Below are 17,564 nucleotides of genomic sequence, written 5' to 3'. Positions count from 1 at the left end.
CACACACACACACACACACACACACACATGTACATGTACATGTACATAGATATACATCTATATATATATATATATATATACACATGCATATATATATACATATGTGTATCTTTATATATATATATATATATATATATATATGTATGTATAGATATATGTATATATATATATATATATGTATATATGTGTATATATGTGTATATGTGTATGTATATATGTGTATATGTGTATATATGTGTATATATGTGTATATATGTATATATATGTGTGTGTGTGTGTGTGTGTAAATATATATATAAACTCGCAAATGCATGAATTTGTGAGTGTATATGCACTGCCAATGTCAGCTAGAAGGGCAGAACTTTGGAGAAGACTAGCTGTCCATCCGTGGTTGACAAATGCATTTGTGTTAGGAGACTTCAATAACTCTCCATCAGTGCAAGATAACACCTGGGGATTCACACATGATTGTAGCAGAAAAAGTGGCCTGGCAAACATTATTAGAGACACTATAGCAAGGGACATGTGGAATATGAATTGTTCGGACAAAAGAGGATTCACATTTCAGCATAATGCTAGATCAGAGTATCAAGCGAGGCTTGATAGATGCTGTATGTTAAATGTGCACAATGGGGAGAGTTTCCTAGCATGATTCTCTTCCTATTAAGATCAACACGCATCCATTACATGACAAAAGACACACACATATGCACACATGCTCGATTTTGGGTTTAATCGGGTGTCCCCGACCCTTGGCACATACTCAGATATGTTCACAACAAATAAACAAATGAATGCACAAACAATTCCTTGGTTTGACACTAATTTCTTGGTTTTTACACTAGTTCCTACTTTAGTCCAACTACACATGTCAGTGTCTGACTATGATAGACTAATAGTATTCATATCCATGTACTCAGTTCCGATTTTCTTCAGTGGTAAATAGTGTCTCCATGACTAGTCCCATGACTCTTGTACAAAAGATTTAGACTTGTTCAATTTAAAGTTGCTCCTTTTGGATATAACTTGGACAACAACTCTTGAGTTCTAGAATACTCAATTGCTTGCAGTGGAATATAAACCTTGAGCATTCTCCTTGGGTCCTAGTTCCTTGGATGTCAAAATACAAAGGCCAGCGACACATTTGTGTCATCAGTAGTGGAAATGTTATGGAAAACAAGCATTGATAGGAAGGCTTTAAGGCTATTGAAAGTGGAGCATCTATGCAGCCCTAAAATGCATGGTGGGCTGAATATCTTGAATGTGCATTACCATGTACTGGCTCAAAAAAGTACCATGATAATAACTTTTGTAGAACAAGGATAGCCATTGCCACGGATGTTGGTTGCAATGTGTACGCATTATAAGGTTGATTCTTTTGGGCATTGGAATCTCTCCTACTAGGATATCTTGGTAGGTCAGGTATAAGGAAAAATCCTAGGCTGTCCCTACTCTTTTAGATTGCTTCAAGATTGGAAGTCTGCGCTCATACATTTGCATTGGGCATATAGGCTAGTGCCTCCTAGAAACACATTGGCAGCTCAAACTGTGCATTGGAGAAGCATTTGATATGCCATTAGCAGTGGCTGAGCCAAGAAAAGCTTATTTTTTAGCACAAAAAGGATTTGCACAATGGGAGATGTCATATCGATTGAAGGCAGACTGTTGTTGTTTCCACAAGCACGACGACGATGGCAATTGGGACTCCATTACTGGCTTGTATGGAGACTTGTTGTTGCTCAGCTAGTAGGACATGGATATATGTCGTATTTATCGGTTGGGCAACGATAGGATTATTGGATGCTAAAGAAAAGCCAACTAGGTTATACTATGGAGTTTCCTCCTTGTAGACTGACAGTAGCAAGGGCATATAGATTACTGCTTCCACAATCGTGGATAAAGGGACATGCGGATCGGGTGTGGCATATGAACAAGTCCTTACTTAGGCTGGTGGAAAGGTAATTTGGGAAAGATATGGCAAAGTGACTTGGCAAAGCAGAAAATTGCGGTTGCAGCGCAATCATTATATGGAGAGTATGTATCATTTGCTATGGGCATGGACTGACACAAGGGATTTTCAGAATCGTCTATTTTCGGATATGTGAACAAGATTCCCTGGGATGACATTTGGCTGAAGTGCTTTTGGTATGCCTGGTATGGGAGGTGGTATGATGGGCATGGGGTCTAATGCTGTGGGCAATCCTTTTCTCAAACCACATTCCTATGATAATCTTGTCCCAGGCGAGAAGCCAAAAGATTATAAAGAGGGTGGTGCTGCAATAAAGTTTGATACTTTTAGTGGAGCAAAGGATTGTTTGAAGGCTCTCACCTTCATTCAATAGTTTGATGCGGCATTTATTGGTGGTAACTTCACAGAGGCATCTAAGGTACGGAAGGCGGTTTCTTTCCTAAAGGGAAATGCTCTTCAATGGTGGTTGACACTTCTTCATCAGGGTATAGCACCAAGTACTTGGGTGGAGTTCAAGCAAATCTTCTCTTCTTTATGGTTGACACCGACTTTTGAGGTGGATGTTATGACGGCTTGGCATCGATTAGATTCCAGAGACTGTAGCAATCTGGAAGAATATAACAAGAAATTTTGGGATGCTTTGCTACCAGTCACATCCTTTAGGCCAGTGTCACTGGTTGAGCAGGTAGAGACGTATTGCTGTGGATTACCCAAGGAGCTTCGTGACTATTGCATTAAAACAAAGGTCACCAATATGACTCAGATGATAGAAAATGCTCAGATTGGATATGCCATGCTTACTGGTCAGATGTCAGGATTTAAGGATCAACATCTCTTCTCAAAGAAAGCATTTAAAGAAGCAAAGGAGTCAAAGGACCACAAAGACACTGAACCACGAGAGAAGGGGCAATCCAAGAAGAGGAAATTTCAGCCCTTAGCTCAAAGAACAAATGAAGAAAAGAAAGAACTTATAGCTGCCAACAAATGTTTCTCTTGTGGAGACGAGGGACATCGGTACTATAGGTGTCCAAAGAGAGTACTTAAAAATGCAGATGACTCACAGGAAGAGCTTAAAGCAAAGAAACAGAAACCGTCTGTTGGACTGATATCTGACTTGATAGGGTTGAAGCAAGGGGACACATCTTCAGAGTTTTGCAGAGCATGGGAAAGACTTCGAGATCAAGAGGTTTTAATCTTTTTCGATCCTAGAGCTCGTGCAAACTTCATTACCCCCGAGCTTGCCGCAAAGTTGGACATCAAACCAGAAGAGATGGGTGTGTTGCATGAGGCTACGTTGGTTGTCCTGGACATTCGGTTGAGGTTACACCGATCATTGGGAAACTGCGTCTCAGTGTGTAGACTTACACGGACAGAGAGGATGATTTCTACATTATGCCGTTGGATGGTTGTGATGTTTTGTTGGGTATGCCTTGGCGTCATAAAGTTAAAGTGGTGGTGGATACTTTCAATAGGAAAATCACTCTTACTCACAAGAATAAGGAACACACCCTTGATGTAAAGCTTACAGGAGAATCTATTCCTGTTGTATCGGCCTCGGCCATTTCTCGTTTAATAAAGAAACATCTTTCTGTTTACTTAGTGTTTGTTAAAGAGAATCAGGATACCACAGATTCCAACCTGTCTGAGTTGGACAAGGAAAGAATGGATTTTCTCAAAAGTTTTCAAGATTGTTTTTTAGAGACTTTGCCAGGGGAGTTGCTGCCTGTTAGGCCTGAGGATCATGCGATTGATTTGATCCCTGGAAGTTCACCACTGAATAAGCCACCCTGTAGGGTGAGTGCAGCCCAACAAGAAGAGATAATGAGCCAAGTGCGTGATCTGTTGGACAAAGGGTTGATTTAGCCGAGCTCTTCGCCTTATTGTTCACCAGTGCTTTTGGTACAAAAGAAAGATGGTTCTTGGCGGATGTGCATTGATTACAGGGCACTAAATAAGATTACCATCAAGAATAGATTCCCTATTCCATGAATCGATGATATCTTGGATCGGTTTACAGGGAGCAGCTTACTTCAGTCGCATTGATCTGAAGAGTGGATACCATCAAATTCACATCAGACCAGAAGATGTGCACAAGACAACCTTCAGGACAACTTTTGGACTTTATGAGTTTTTGGTTATGCCTTTTGGTCTTATGAATGCTCCAACGACTTTCAACAGGACGATGGATCGGATTTTCTAACCCCCCCGTGCTTTTGTGGGCACCTTCTTTGATGATATGATTGTGTTTTCTCATTTAGAGGAGCATCGGGAGCATTTGACCAAAGTGTTTGAGGAACTCAAAAAGCATAGGTTGGTTGTCAATGGAAAGAAGAGTGAATTTTTCATGTAGGAGATTCATTTTCTTGGGCACATAGTGTCTAAGGATGGCGTCAGGATGGATCCAGCAAAAATTGACGCAATAAAGAATTGGCCGGATTTGCAGTCTATACATGATGTGCGAAGTTTCTTAGGACTTTGTTCATATTATAGGAGGTTTATCTTATTCTTTGCAGAGATTGCTTCACCTTTACATCACTTGACCAAAAAGGATGTTAAGTTTTGATGGACAAAGAAGGAAGTGGAAGCCTTCAACAAACTTAAGGAAAAGCTTACCTAGATCTACATAAACCTTTTGTGGTACAGTGTGATGCATGTGGGAATAGCATTGGAGCTGTTCTTATGCAGGATGGACATGTTATTGCTTATGAGAGTAGAACTTTGTCAAAGGAATCTACAAGTATATGAGAAGGAGCTTCTTGCGGTTATTCATGCTCTTTCTACTTGGAAGCATTACCTTCTTGGGGCTGATTTCATTGTTCAGAGTGATCATCAGACTTTACGATACTTCCTTACTCAAACGAAGCTCTCAGAGAAGCATATGAGATGGGCTAACTTTCTATCCATGTTTCACTTTCAGATTGTTCATGTGGATGGCAAAAAGAATGTGGTTGCGGATGCCTTGTCTAGGAAACCACATGTGGCCGCCGTCTCTATTATCTTTCATCATGAACTTGATGATATGCAAGAACAGTATGCTCATGACGCAGATTTTGAGCAGATTTTTGATCATTTGACTGAAGGAGAGCGAGTTGATCATTATTCTCTCAAAGAAGGATTTTCGATGATGCATGACAAATTGTGTTACATCTCTCAGCTAAGGCAGAAGGTTTTGACAGAATGCCATGCTCCGCCTTATGTAGGCCATCGTGGTATTGAGGCTACAATGAAAGCTTTGGAGGCATTCTTTTATTGGCCTAGTATGCGCAGGGATGCTGATGCTTTTGTTCGTGATTGCATCATTTGTTAGAAGGTGAAGTATGACCGCCAAAAGACACTTGGGTTACTTCATCCTTTTCCTATTCCAGATAGACCGTGGGAGAGTATTGCTATGGATTTTATCTTTTGATCTTCCTAGGACAAAGAGTGGGAATGATGGCATCTGGACTATCATGGATCGTTTCAGCAAGCAGGTCCATTTCATTCCAGTAAGGAAGAAGATTAATGCAGAGCAAATGGTGAGGATATTCTTGACAAATATCTTAAGTACCATGGGATGCCCACATCTATTGTTAGTGACCGAGATTCTTGAATGACGAGTTTATTTTGGAGAGCATTGTTCGAGAACATGAAGACTTTGTTGAAGTTCTCATCGTCTTTTCATCCACAAACAGATGGGCAATCGGAAATTGCCAACTTAGTTGTATTGGATCTTCTAAAGTGTTATGTTTCGGATCATAAGGAGCAGTGGGAAAAGTATCTTCCTTTGGTAGAGTTTGCTTCATAGTAACCAGAAACGGCGTTTCCGCCCTCTGGAAACGGTTCGGCCGTTTCCGGAAACGGAGACCGGCGGAAACGCCGTTTCCGTACATTTTTTTGGGCAGCTGGCATGTCGGTTATTTTGTAGTTTTTAAACCATTTAATTTTGAAAATTGGCAATGCCACAGTGGGCACCTGTGACTCCCAAGTTTGATGATCATTGCTGATATGTATGATGTATTATGATCACAATTTGCAGCTCGCTATGTATGCTTCAGCCTTCAGCCTTCAGTTTTTTATGGTTCACATGAATTTGCCGCGACATCATACATGTCCATTATCTACATTCTGTTAAGTGTTATGATTCTAATGTCCACTTGAGTCTTTGATGTGTCTTGTTTGAGGTCTCTATGCATGTTTTTTGCATCTCTTGACATAAGTTTATTTAATAGGATGTCTCTATGCATGTTTTTTACATGTCTAAAATAAATTCAAAAGAAACTCCGGTTCTTGCCGTTTCCGACCTCGCGGAAACTCGGAAACACCGTTTCCAACCCGGTCCGAACCGACCGTTTCTGCCGGTCCAGGTTACTATGGTTTGCTTACAACAACACCATTCACACTTCGACAGGTAAGGCACCTTTCGAGATTGTGGAAGGCGGGAAGAAAGTACCTCCGATCTTGCATACAAAAGATAAGATCTTCGAGGCAGACCGTTTTGTGGAAAATATGGATGAGGCTTATAAGAAGGTCAAGTTGGCTCTTCAAAGGACTTAAGAGAAACAGAGGAAAGCAGCAAACCTTCACCGTCGATCATTGGTTTTTGATTTGGGTAATTGGGTGCTTTTGAAATTTGAGAAGGCTAGACTCAGGAAAATGAAGGGTAAATAGCACTTATATCCTAAACTGAGTATGCGGTACTATGGGTCTTTTTAGGTGATTGAGAAGATGAGTGATGTTTCTTATCGTCTTCAGTTCTCGAATCATTGGAGGATTCATAATGCATTCCATGTGAGTCTGCTTAAACCTTTCAGAGGTGAAGTGCCTACAGATCAGGTTGACGAGCCACAACCAAAAGTCGAAGAACTAGATGAGATTCTTCAACCGGAACAGATTTTGGCACATAAAGAAAGAAAAGTCAGAGGAAAAGTTTCACGTCGATATCTGGTGAAGTTTGTGAACTATTCACCTATGGATTCGAAGTGGATGGAGGAGGGTGACTTGGCAGATTCACCGAGGATACTAAAACTTTACCTCGAGGCTTTTGGTTTGGAGCCTACCTTAGAAAGTGCTTCAACAGGTTCAGCTGTGGATTTTGGAGTACTACTTGTTACTCAAGAGGGGGGTGACTCCGCTTCCTTGTCACAGAGGTCACTTGGATGAGATCTAGAAGTCGCTTGGTGTTCTTATCAGCACACCCGAGATATTGAACTGACAGTATATCTGCCTATGGGATTTCTATGATATATGTGTACTGGTCACATGGTTTGGTTCATGGATATACGGATCTTTTGAGAGAATGGGGACGCCTATTCTAGACTTTCATTTGATATGCATCAGTGTTTCCTCATGTTCATGATGTATTGCCAGGTGACGTGGCGGTTAACTGCACAGTCAACTGACGTGGCACAAACGGCTGGCAGGGCACTGGCGCTACCACGTGGCAGAGGCATAAGGACTGTAGGCGAGCCGGTGCCCAGAACAGTCGCGAATCCCCAAAACGCAAGAGAAAAAAAGCGCCGAAGAGAAACGCCGGGCAGCAAAAGTGCAAAGAGAAAAACGCCGAGCAGCCAAAAGCAAATCGAAAGTTGCATGGAAATAAAAAACGCAACGCCATGTATTTTTTTATATAAAAAAAAAGAATAATAATGAAAGCACTCGTAGCAGTTTTTTTTTTAAAAAGGGGGAAAAGCTATGCTTTTCACCCCCAAACTTGTATAAAAAGGGGGCCAAGGCTCTTGTATCCAACAACACAAATCCTGGGTGAAAGTTTCAAGAAGACTTCTCCACGTGAAGCAAGGAGATATCTTCTGGGGAGTTGTACAAGGGCTACGCGGACTTCAAGTGAGAAATAAATACCTGCGGGGGCGCCACGCTTTGGGGCCAATTGGTCTCTTGTGCAGGAGCACTCTAGCTCCACCTTTTTTTCTTCTTCTTCCAAGTTTGTTATTCCAGTTCATAAAGAGTTTTTAAGTGTGATTAAGTGTGCTCACCACCCGTCAAGTTTCAGAAGGCTGGTTTTCAGCATGTTTGGAAGATATCCTTCCAGACTGCAGGAATATGCTCTTTTCTTTGCCTGGGTGAGATATTGGGCTATATGGATAATATAGTTGGATTGTAATTATGAGGTGTTTGCACAACCTCAGATTGACAAGTTTGTATACTTATGTCGATCATTACGTGAGTCATTGCATGACAGTTTTGAGCTGCAGCAGATCAATCAGCAGAACTATGAACTGTTTTTACACCGGTTTTAGATGTACTTTAATGAGAGCCTCTCACTTTGAGGGTTCTCGAATATAAGATAAAACAGTGGTTTCAAAAAAAAAAGTGTAAAAATATGTGTGTGTGTGTGTGTGTGTGTGTAAGTAGGTAGGTAGGTAGGTATGCATGTTTGTATATATGCATGCATGCATTAATGTAAAAATTTTACGCAATGAGGTATATTTGCGACTTGGTTAATGAAAATTTTCCTACAACTTTTTACAGAAATCACTGAAAGCTACAAATTTTGAGGGAAAAGCGTCTGGAGTACAAGAATATATTGGAAGCGAAAGCTACACATCAGCATCATTTGATTCCAATGTGCCATACGTAGGTGATTACAGCCCCGTCGCCTACCCCTATGCACCCCCCAAAAGCAGGGATACAGAGGCATATAGCAAATTGGATGCTGTAAGTGATGCCATGTCAAAGTTGACTGTGGACAAAGGGTCTTCTGGAAGATCCACACCATCTGCACCCCCTTATCCAGAGGATATCGGAGCTGGCGGGGATGTGAAAGCCCAAGGTGGTGAATATTACCCTTATTCTAACACTGCTGCATTTGGGACATATCCTACTGAACATATTCCTATCTCTGAACCTCCGGTGTATTCGGGCTATCCTGACATTAGGGCATCAAGCGAAAGCAAAGAGGAAATCAGTACCTATAGCTCACGAGTGTACTCAAGAGCTCCTTCTGAGTACAGCTATCCACCGCCACCTGCCGATGTGGTCCCGGCCTATCCTCCATATACAGACACCTACCCCCCTTATTCCAGCTATCAAAGCTCAACTTCAGAGTTTCCTCGTGATAAAGGCTCTACTTATCCACCCTATCCTGACTATTACAGCTCTTCATCCTTAGGCAAGCAGGGTGAAGGTGTTGATTCAAAGGAAAAAGGTACAGGGCATGGTTCTCGTTCTCCTTATGATCAACCCCCACCTGCTGGATATCCGCCATCATCATATCCTCCTCCACCCCCTGGCTATCTTCCATCCTTGTATCCCCCATTATATAGCCATCCTCCAGAGGCTGCAGACGGCTATCCTCCGGTCCCCTCGTTAGACAAGCAGGGTGAGACATTAGTTTACACTGAGAGAGGTGTTGGTGGTCATACAAAGGAGAAAGGTAAAGGACATGGTTCTCATTCTCCTTACCATCAACCCCCACCTGCTGGTTACCTGCCATCATCATATCCTCCGCCACCCCCTGGCTATCCTCCATCTTCATATCCCCCACCATATAGCCATCCTCCAGAGGCTGCATACTGCTATCCTCCGGCTCCGCATGGGTATCCTCCAGCTCCGCAGGGGTATCCTCCGGCCCCTTACGGCTACCCACCAGCTGTGGATCATCATTCAGTACCTTCATATCCACCATATGGTAAGGGCTCTTCTATTCTTACAAGAGCTGTCTTTCATATCCTCGTATTAACACTGGATATTATGTTTCTTTTATGATATGGATGTTACGGTGTAAGCTGGTACAGTTGTCTCTAACAGTACTGATTCACAGGATATCCGCCGCCAGCTCATGGGTATCATCAAGCATCCTATCCAGTAGACCACGGTAGGTCCTCGAAGAAAAATGACTGCTAGTCTGCATGCACCATAGTCCTGGCCAAAAACTGAACTGAACCACTTTTATAATGCAGGGCATGGTTCGGGTTATGCTGCTGCCGGTGCATATGTGGGCCATTCTTCCTCAGGCTCAAAGACCTCTAAGAAGCATAAGGAGCCTAAACATTCCTCATCGCATCAGCATGGCTATGCTCAGCCTCATTATGTGGTGCATGGGGGCCATAACAAACACAAGAAGCACAAGTCCTTTAAAGGCCTAAAGTTTAAAAAGTTCAAGAAGTTCAAATTTTGAAGGCTGAGAGTATTCAGGGATAAATGAATGTGCTTGAACATAGAGACCCTTACTTAACAAGAAGATTTATTAGTTTTGGTCTGGAGACCTCGTCTAGGCCTTTTTGATCTTGCTTGTTATAAGTTGGAGGATGACTTTTACCGGATGATTTTGTTGAATCATGAGTAGTCAGAAGAAAAATGATGTCCAATGTTGGATTTGCGGTAGAGCAGGCTTGACTACTAGTGTTCTCTAACCATTAAATTCATTCTTAGTTAAAGGGTGATTTCACAAGAACCACCTCATCCAAAGGATGTGAGTTTGAACCTTGACACATGTGGTGGTCGTGGTCAACCCACCAATTAGAACAGACGTGAGCCTAGCGTTAGTCATCACGCTCTTAGGTCTCTCTCTCTCTCTCTCTCTCTCTCTCTCTCTCTCTTTTCTCTGCACTAGAGAGCAATGACCCTCAAGCCTTACTTAGGATACTCAAGCTCTCATGCTGTCTAGTGCAATGACCCTCAAGCTTGACTTTGGATTCTCAAGTTCTCATGCTGTTACTCAAGGCTAGAGCCCGCCATTTATTCTTGTGAAACAGCTACTGCCTCCGTGACACCAAATGTCTTTCTGCATGCTGCTTCGACAAATACATGCTTTTTCTTTTGGCTCTGCATGAAAGCCAATTGAGTTGGGCAACATGCTGCTATCGAATGTAGTGTGTTGTTAACGGCCCGGCAACTAGTTGGCATCCCAGCCTAACCTTCCCTCCATCATTGCTGCTGCTTGATACTCTTAACTCATGGTGATGGTGGCCCTTAACTGTGCATGTCAAGTGCACAAAGATGTCACCTAAATCTTATGGCAACAAGAACCTTAACTATGGCGTGTAAATTGACTGTGCATGTCAGTGGATAGAGCTCAAGCTGGGTCACCGGATGGAAGAGATCTATGTCAAGAATTAGGCCGGCCGGCTGGCCGGCGGGGACGGTTTAGTCCACAAATAGTATGAAAGGCATAACTCCACAAATTAATGCCAACATTTTCCAGTTTCACGCTCTACAAAGTGAGCAAGTAAAAATTAAAAGAACAATTTCTCTCTTACCAAAGTACAAATTAAAGTGAGCAATAACACTTTTGAAGAAATTTTATTGAGGTCTCACATGGGATGTATGTGTTTTTTTAACACTACTCAAATAGGGGTTTGATAATACTGTTGGAATTTGAAGCTTGTGATGCATATAGGCATACTTCAGGCCTCAAATTTGAAGGGCAAGGCTGAAATTTCACTTGCAAGGCTCTGTTAAACCTTCATTTCTTTGTGAAGAGATGTTGAATGGACCTCCTAATGATTTTTTGAAAATTGTACCTTTCTTTATAAGGGTTTTTTTTTTCTATCCATCTTTTGAACCGCCGTAGCCTTGAAAATCTAGGTTTGAATGGAGTTTCTTAATGAGGTAAGTTTCTTTGACTACGAGCTTGTACCCCCTTTATAGCAAAGTTAGTTTCAAGGGGAGGCTTATCCCACATAGACATACACAATAAGCATTGTTATAACTAAAATTTTGAACTTCATCAATGAATAATATTGATGTGCAAGGATTTCATATATATTCAATTATTGAAGCATCCACCTCATTCTTGACGATTGCTTTCAAAATTTTCATAGTACACTTCTAATAGCATCCTTGTTTCCATGTTGATGAGCAAGCAAAGCCATTTCTTGTAAAATTGCAGTCTTGTATCATTTCATAAAGTTGTCTATGCTTGTTTGTTGTAACAATGATAATAAATTATTGACCTATTAATTGTGCACACTTTGATTTGCATCAATCCTATGTCTTTTCAAAAAGTCCACATTTTCTTTCTTTGTAACAACAATGAGAATGAATTACTGACCGATCAATGCTCTGCATGCATAGTATAGCATCAATGCCATGATTAAGCATCAATACCATGCTATTGTTTCATCTTTTATTTCTTTAAAAGAGCAATTTGAAATGATTATTTAGCAATTAGTGCACTTCACGCTTAGGTTACATTAGATTGCATCAACATCGTGTCCTTTTAATAATTTGTGCTTATTTCTATATAAAAACATTGGCAATAAATGAATGATAAATTATTGCTCCTCATGCTTGGCTTTGCATCATTGCCACCATTCAACGTCACGGGTTCATATGATTTAAAGTTCATGTTGCATTAGGGAATTCTATTTTCAATTAATTAGAAGGAAAAAAAGCTTGGTTCTTTGGTGATTTGCATGAAATTGGAGTCTAAGTAGGTTATATTTCATTGGTTTGACCTAAGTTTATCTTAGCAATTATGATTAGGAGTGGAATCCTTTCTAAAAACATGAGCATTGAGCTCCATTAGTTTGAATTAGAGTAAAATTATTAATTTTTATTCATGTATTTTATAAAAATTTCATGTATTATTGAAATTGTTAGATTAGAAGCATGCTAAACCATAAAAAATAATAAAAAAACACTTAATTAGTTACATTACAACCATTAACTAGGATTAGGACCCTCTCTTAGCCCATCAAGTCTTAAAAAAACATAAAACCATCACTCAGACCGAACGAACTCTTGAGTAGGGGGCATCAGCCCATAGTCCTGCAAAAGATGTGAGTTTGGTCATTTAAGCTTACAAATATGAGCTTGGTCATGAGTTTGGACATGTGAGCAGTCAGTCTGGACACACGAGTCGCGAGTCTAGACACGTGAACTCATAGGCGTGAGTCTAGAGATGTGGGGCCCAATTTTCAGATTTTCGTACCCCAGATAGGCCTATTTTATATAAGGAAAGTTTGTGAGCCGATTTCATATAAAAAAAGTGTGAGCATGTAGACATAAGCATACAGGCGTGAGCTTGGAAATTTAGCCTAGAGGCATGAACCTAGACATATGAGCCAAGAGACATGAACCTACATGCGTGAACTTATGATGTGAGTGTATAGACGTGAACTTGGACACATAAACCTATAGACATGAGTCTAGAGGTATGAGCTTAGAGACGTGAGTCTAAAGGTGTGAGTCTAGAGGCGTGAGCCTAGATATTTGAACCTGTAGACAATGGGCTTACATACGTAACCTTAGAGACGTGAGTCTAAATGTGTGAGCCTATTGGATATGTGAGCTTACATATGTGAGCCTAGAGATGTGAGTTTAGAGGCGTGAGCCTAGATATTTGAACCTGTAGACAATGGGCTTACATACGTAACCTTAGAGACGTGAGTCTAAATGTGTGAGCCTATTGGATATGTGAGCTTACATATGTGAGCCTAGAGATGTGAGTTTAGAGGCGTGAACTTGGACACGTGAGCCTAGCAAAAAAAATCTAACTTAAAAGTGTGGACTAATTGTTGGAAATGGCAATATACTCAATTGTAGTGCATTAAGGCAAACCTTCTAGCAAACCTTCTCAAACCCAACAAGTCTTTGATCCTAGCAAACAACCAGTAGGAAGGGGGGTTGCGACCAACATAACACATAGAAGGGGGGTTGCAACCAACATAATACCTAGAAGCTCAAAGTTGGGCAAAACCAATCCACATATCAAGGATGATTACCAAATTTGATGGAACTAGAGATCCCATTCCATACCTAGAGAAGTTTGAAGTTTGATCAAATTTGTGAGGCCATGGGACAGATTGATGATCCCACCAAGATCTGCTCATTTGGAATTTGCCTTGAAGGAAAAGTAGGCCAATGTTTTAGGTCTCTAAACCCTTAAAAAGTCTAGCTACTCGATGTCTTGAGACATGATTTTATAGTGGGATACTTGCCCAATGGAGCCCCATCTATAACCTCAAGTAGGTGGAGGGAGAAACGATGCGAGATTACATTGCTATATGAGATAAAGCACTTGCAAGACTAGAAGAATTGTCATTCATCGACTGATTTATGATTCGTCTTAAGAGAAAGAGGCTTCATGACTCATCTTTGATGAGTGATGTCCATGAGGCAATAGGCCTAGTGGATGATTTGCAAGACGAGGATGTAAAAGTCATCCACCCAAGCCAAAAGATGGAAGATGCATCATCCGAAGCCTCACTTTTGGCCAACGGTGCCCAACCAGCACCAGCTAGAGTCCTAGTTAAGGACATAAGTATGGACGAGCTGGCAAAAAAATGCTAGAGTGTTTACAATATGCTCAAATGTTTAGGTAAGTAGTGGTAGGGCCAAGGAAACCCTAAGGCCAGCCCCATCCAACCCCTCAAGCAGGACACCCACATCTCTTCCCATAGAGAGGATAGTTCTAGAACCTCTGCCTCTAGAACCAATTTGACTAGATTCTACATTGCTAGGATGAAGTGAAGGACTCAGTGGGAGGTGAAATTTGGACTTCCATGGATCATCATAGTCACCATAATATTTTCTCTATTATGAAAGGTGAAGACTTCATTTTGACCCCATCAAAGGCACTACCTCCTAGGAAGGATCAGTGCACATCCCCTAGACATTGGTAGATTCGAGCCCACCTTTAAGTGAGTATGATCTAGGTGATCAACGAATATTGCACGAGGGACATAATAAGCCTTACATCCTTCTTATCCTTAGAAGTTTGATTCTAGATAAAATCACTTTTACAAGGAAATTCTCAACTTTGGAAAGACTGATCGGACTAGATGAATGGGAATTTAAGAGCCCACACAGCTCAGCTGAAACTTGAAGAGAAGGAGGCAGAGTTGTGCCATAGTAAGCACTCTCCTTCCATCGAGAGATGAGTTTCTCAAAATTATTTATAAAAAAACATGATCAAATACACAAAACATGAGAAAAGAACACCCAAAAGTGCCCATGAACAGGTGTTATGTCAACATAATCGTCAAGGGTTGTTGGGAGGGAAGCCCACCACTTGTAGGCACAAGCCTCTTTGTTGACGAGAACACATCTACTTTGGGTGTCCTTTAGGATGCAAAGATTAAGAACTTTGGGCTAAGATTCCACCACACATTTGTGGGGATGGATTTTCAGAGAAGAGGGTCATACACCATGATCCTCGGAAGGTCTACATGAGAGACGTGCAAGACTGGTTTAAAATCGGGAAACTAATCATATTTATACACGCAAAGGTGATCAATCCTTGAAAGTAAACTTGAAAAAAAGGAAGACTCATCCCATGGGTGGAGGCATTCTTGCCAATTACTCTGCCCACAATTGCTCGAATCGCTTCACACATAGAAGCTTACACCATGTTGATTGATATCTATATAGCTTTTAACAAGGTGTTGGATGGGGAAGATGAGGGCCAAGAATATGAGCCCCTCCTGGAGCCCCAACTCTGAGGACTAAATTCATGTTCTGGAAAGCATGAACACTCTTTCACAAAATCTTGGAACACAGTTTGCATGATTGGATGCACGATTAGATGCACAATTAGATGGTGCCGAAATCACATCCCTGTTCATGCTTGACACCTTCAAACATAAACCAATATTTGAGAGACAGATCCAGTGGGTGGAATTGGCCTTTTACTTGAATTAGAGGTCCCCCCCAAAAAGATCACCTAGCTGCCTTGCTCACCTTGGTTAACACCAAGGCTAGTCATAACATGTTATCTTGAGAGACATGGATCTCATTAGGCACCTTACCCCTTGCACCATCTGGTAACCATTATTATGGTAAATAATAATTCCCAATCTATGATCGTCAATTGTTTTTAAATGGAGTTTCTAATTGGATCTAAACCTACAGCATGCAAGTTTTATTTGACCCTAATACGTATATTGAAAGAGAGCATCATCCTTTGGGAGGGGATGGATCGTGGCCATGGATTACATCGTGAGCTTTGCTTGCTATGGCAAAGAAGGACTGTAACGCCTCAATCCTCCCTTCATAATTATTGTCCCCTTGGTAGATGAGGGCACACAAACTTATCAATATCCTGAGCCTCATCCTTAACGAGCCACCACCTTGGGTAACTCCTAACACTTAACACTCCTCTTGCCTCACTCTACAACATTGGCTACCCCCTTAGACCATTATGGAGATCCAGAACATTGTTGGAGAAGACGAAGACCACCCCCCAGATGCCAACCTCAATAACTCGTCCAGGAGCTCACCCACCAAAAAAGAAGAGGTACCCAAGGGTACCCTGGCTAGCTAGGGAAAGAATGATGCCCATGCAAGGACCTGGCCACCATTTGGCCTAAAGCTTACTTGTAAGTGGAGATCTTCCAAGAGTTTGATTGGATCTCCATCAAGTTCCTAGAAACCCAGGCTTCTAGCAAAGGGATCCCCATCAAGTTGCAGAATTCTATGCATCTAGAACGTGTCCATTTGGGCCGTCCCCCAAAAACCAACTCTTTGCATAAACTTGGAAGCCAAAAAGATATAAGCAACTGTAGTACCCAGTACCACCCCAAAAGTTTGCGCTTTGTTATTAGGTCCCAACAAAATGGCTAGAAGCACAAGGATTCTATGAAGGAAACCCCCACATCTGGGTGCCAAAACCTATGCCCTAGACCCTCGCAAATGCACTCTTGAATCTTAAATCCAAGTGGATGTGGAGAACCAAAGCCATGCCTTTGACGCCAACTCCAAATCTTAAGCAGGACTGGAGAGCAGTGGGAGCTTCCACTTAGACACATATATAATGACACCACCTTCAACAAAATGGCTAGGAGCACAAGGATTCTATGAAGGAAACCCCCACATCTGGGTGCCAAAACCTATGCCCTGGACCCTCGCAAATGCACTCTTGAATCTTAAATCCAAGTGGATGTGGAGAACCAAAGCCATGCCTTTGACACCAACTCCAAATATTAAGCAGGAATGGAGAGCAGTGGGGGCTTCCACTTAGAGACATATATAATGACACCACCTTCAGCAAATGCACTCTTGAATCTTAAATCCAAGTGGATGTGGAGAACCAAAGCCATGCCTTTGACGCCAACTTCAAATCTTAAGCAGGAATGGAGAGCAGTGGGGGCTTCCACTTAGACACATATATAATGACACCACCTTCAGCAAAGTCAAAAGAGCATGTGGAATCCGAGCATAGGTAATCTCTAATCCTAATCCTAAACCCAATGCTTATGTTTTATGGCTTTATGCTTTTTTTCCTTTGTGAATTCTACATTTATGCTTATGTTGCATGCTTATGTTGTGAATTCTACATTTATGCTTATGTTGCATGCTTCTAATGAGAAAACATAGAGCTATGCATAGCTCTATGTACGTTCTAATGAGAAAACATAGAGTTATGTATGATCCATTTATCCATACATGTGTCCTAATGAGCAAGTATAGAGCTATACATCCTCCATTTATGCATACATAAACTACATATATCTCTAAACACATAGATCTCTCTATACATGATGCATACATACATTAATCTCCACTACTTTGCTCAGTTTTGTTAGTTACTCAGTTTTGTTAGTTGGTAAAAAAGATTTAAGAGGTTGTTATTTGTCCACATGGCCCTTATGTCTATGCATGGGATGTGGCAAACAACCTGTGAGATCTTTACACGTGAAGGAGCACTAGGCTGACC

General features: G+C 41.4%; 1 protein-coding gene across 2 annotated transcripts in view; it reads left to right on the top strand.

Moving 5' to 3' along the window:
- Positions 1–10,285, top strand: part of LOC147609643 (uncharacterized) — a 53,695-nt gene extending 43,410 nt beyond the window's left edge. For both annotated transcript variants that reach the window (XM_086787433.1, XM_086787434.1), the window contains exons 5-7: positions 8,435–9,593; positions 9,726–9,779; positions 9,865–10,285. In XM_086787433.1, the coding sequence (XP_086643559.1) occupies positions 8,435–9,593; positions 9,726–9,779; positions 9,865–10,082 (1,431 nt within the window). In that variant the 3' untranslated portion in view covers positions 10,083–10,285. The remainder of the gene's footprint in view (positions 1–8,434; positions 9,594–9,725; positions 9,780–9,864) is intronic.
- The last annotated feature ends 7,279 nt before the right edge of the window (positions 10,286–17,564 follow it).

This window comes from Cibotium barometz, chromosome 51, assembly GCF_041138505.1.
Source record: "Cibotium barometz isolate CiBa-2024 chromosome 51, ASM4113850v1, whole genome shotgun sequence".
Lineage (NCBI taxonomy): Eukaryota > Viridiplantae > Streptophyta > Polypodiopsida > Cyatheales > Cibotiaceae > Cibotium > Cibotium barometz.
The sequence above is the reverse complement of the archived record's forward strand: the minus strand, read 5'-3'. Positions and strand labels throughout refer to the sequence as shown.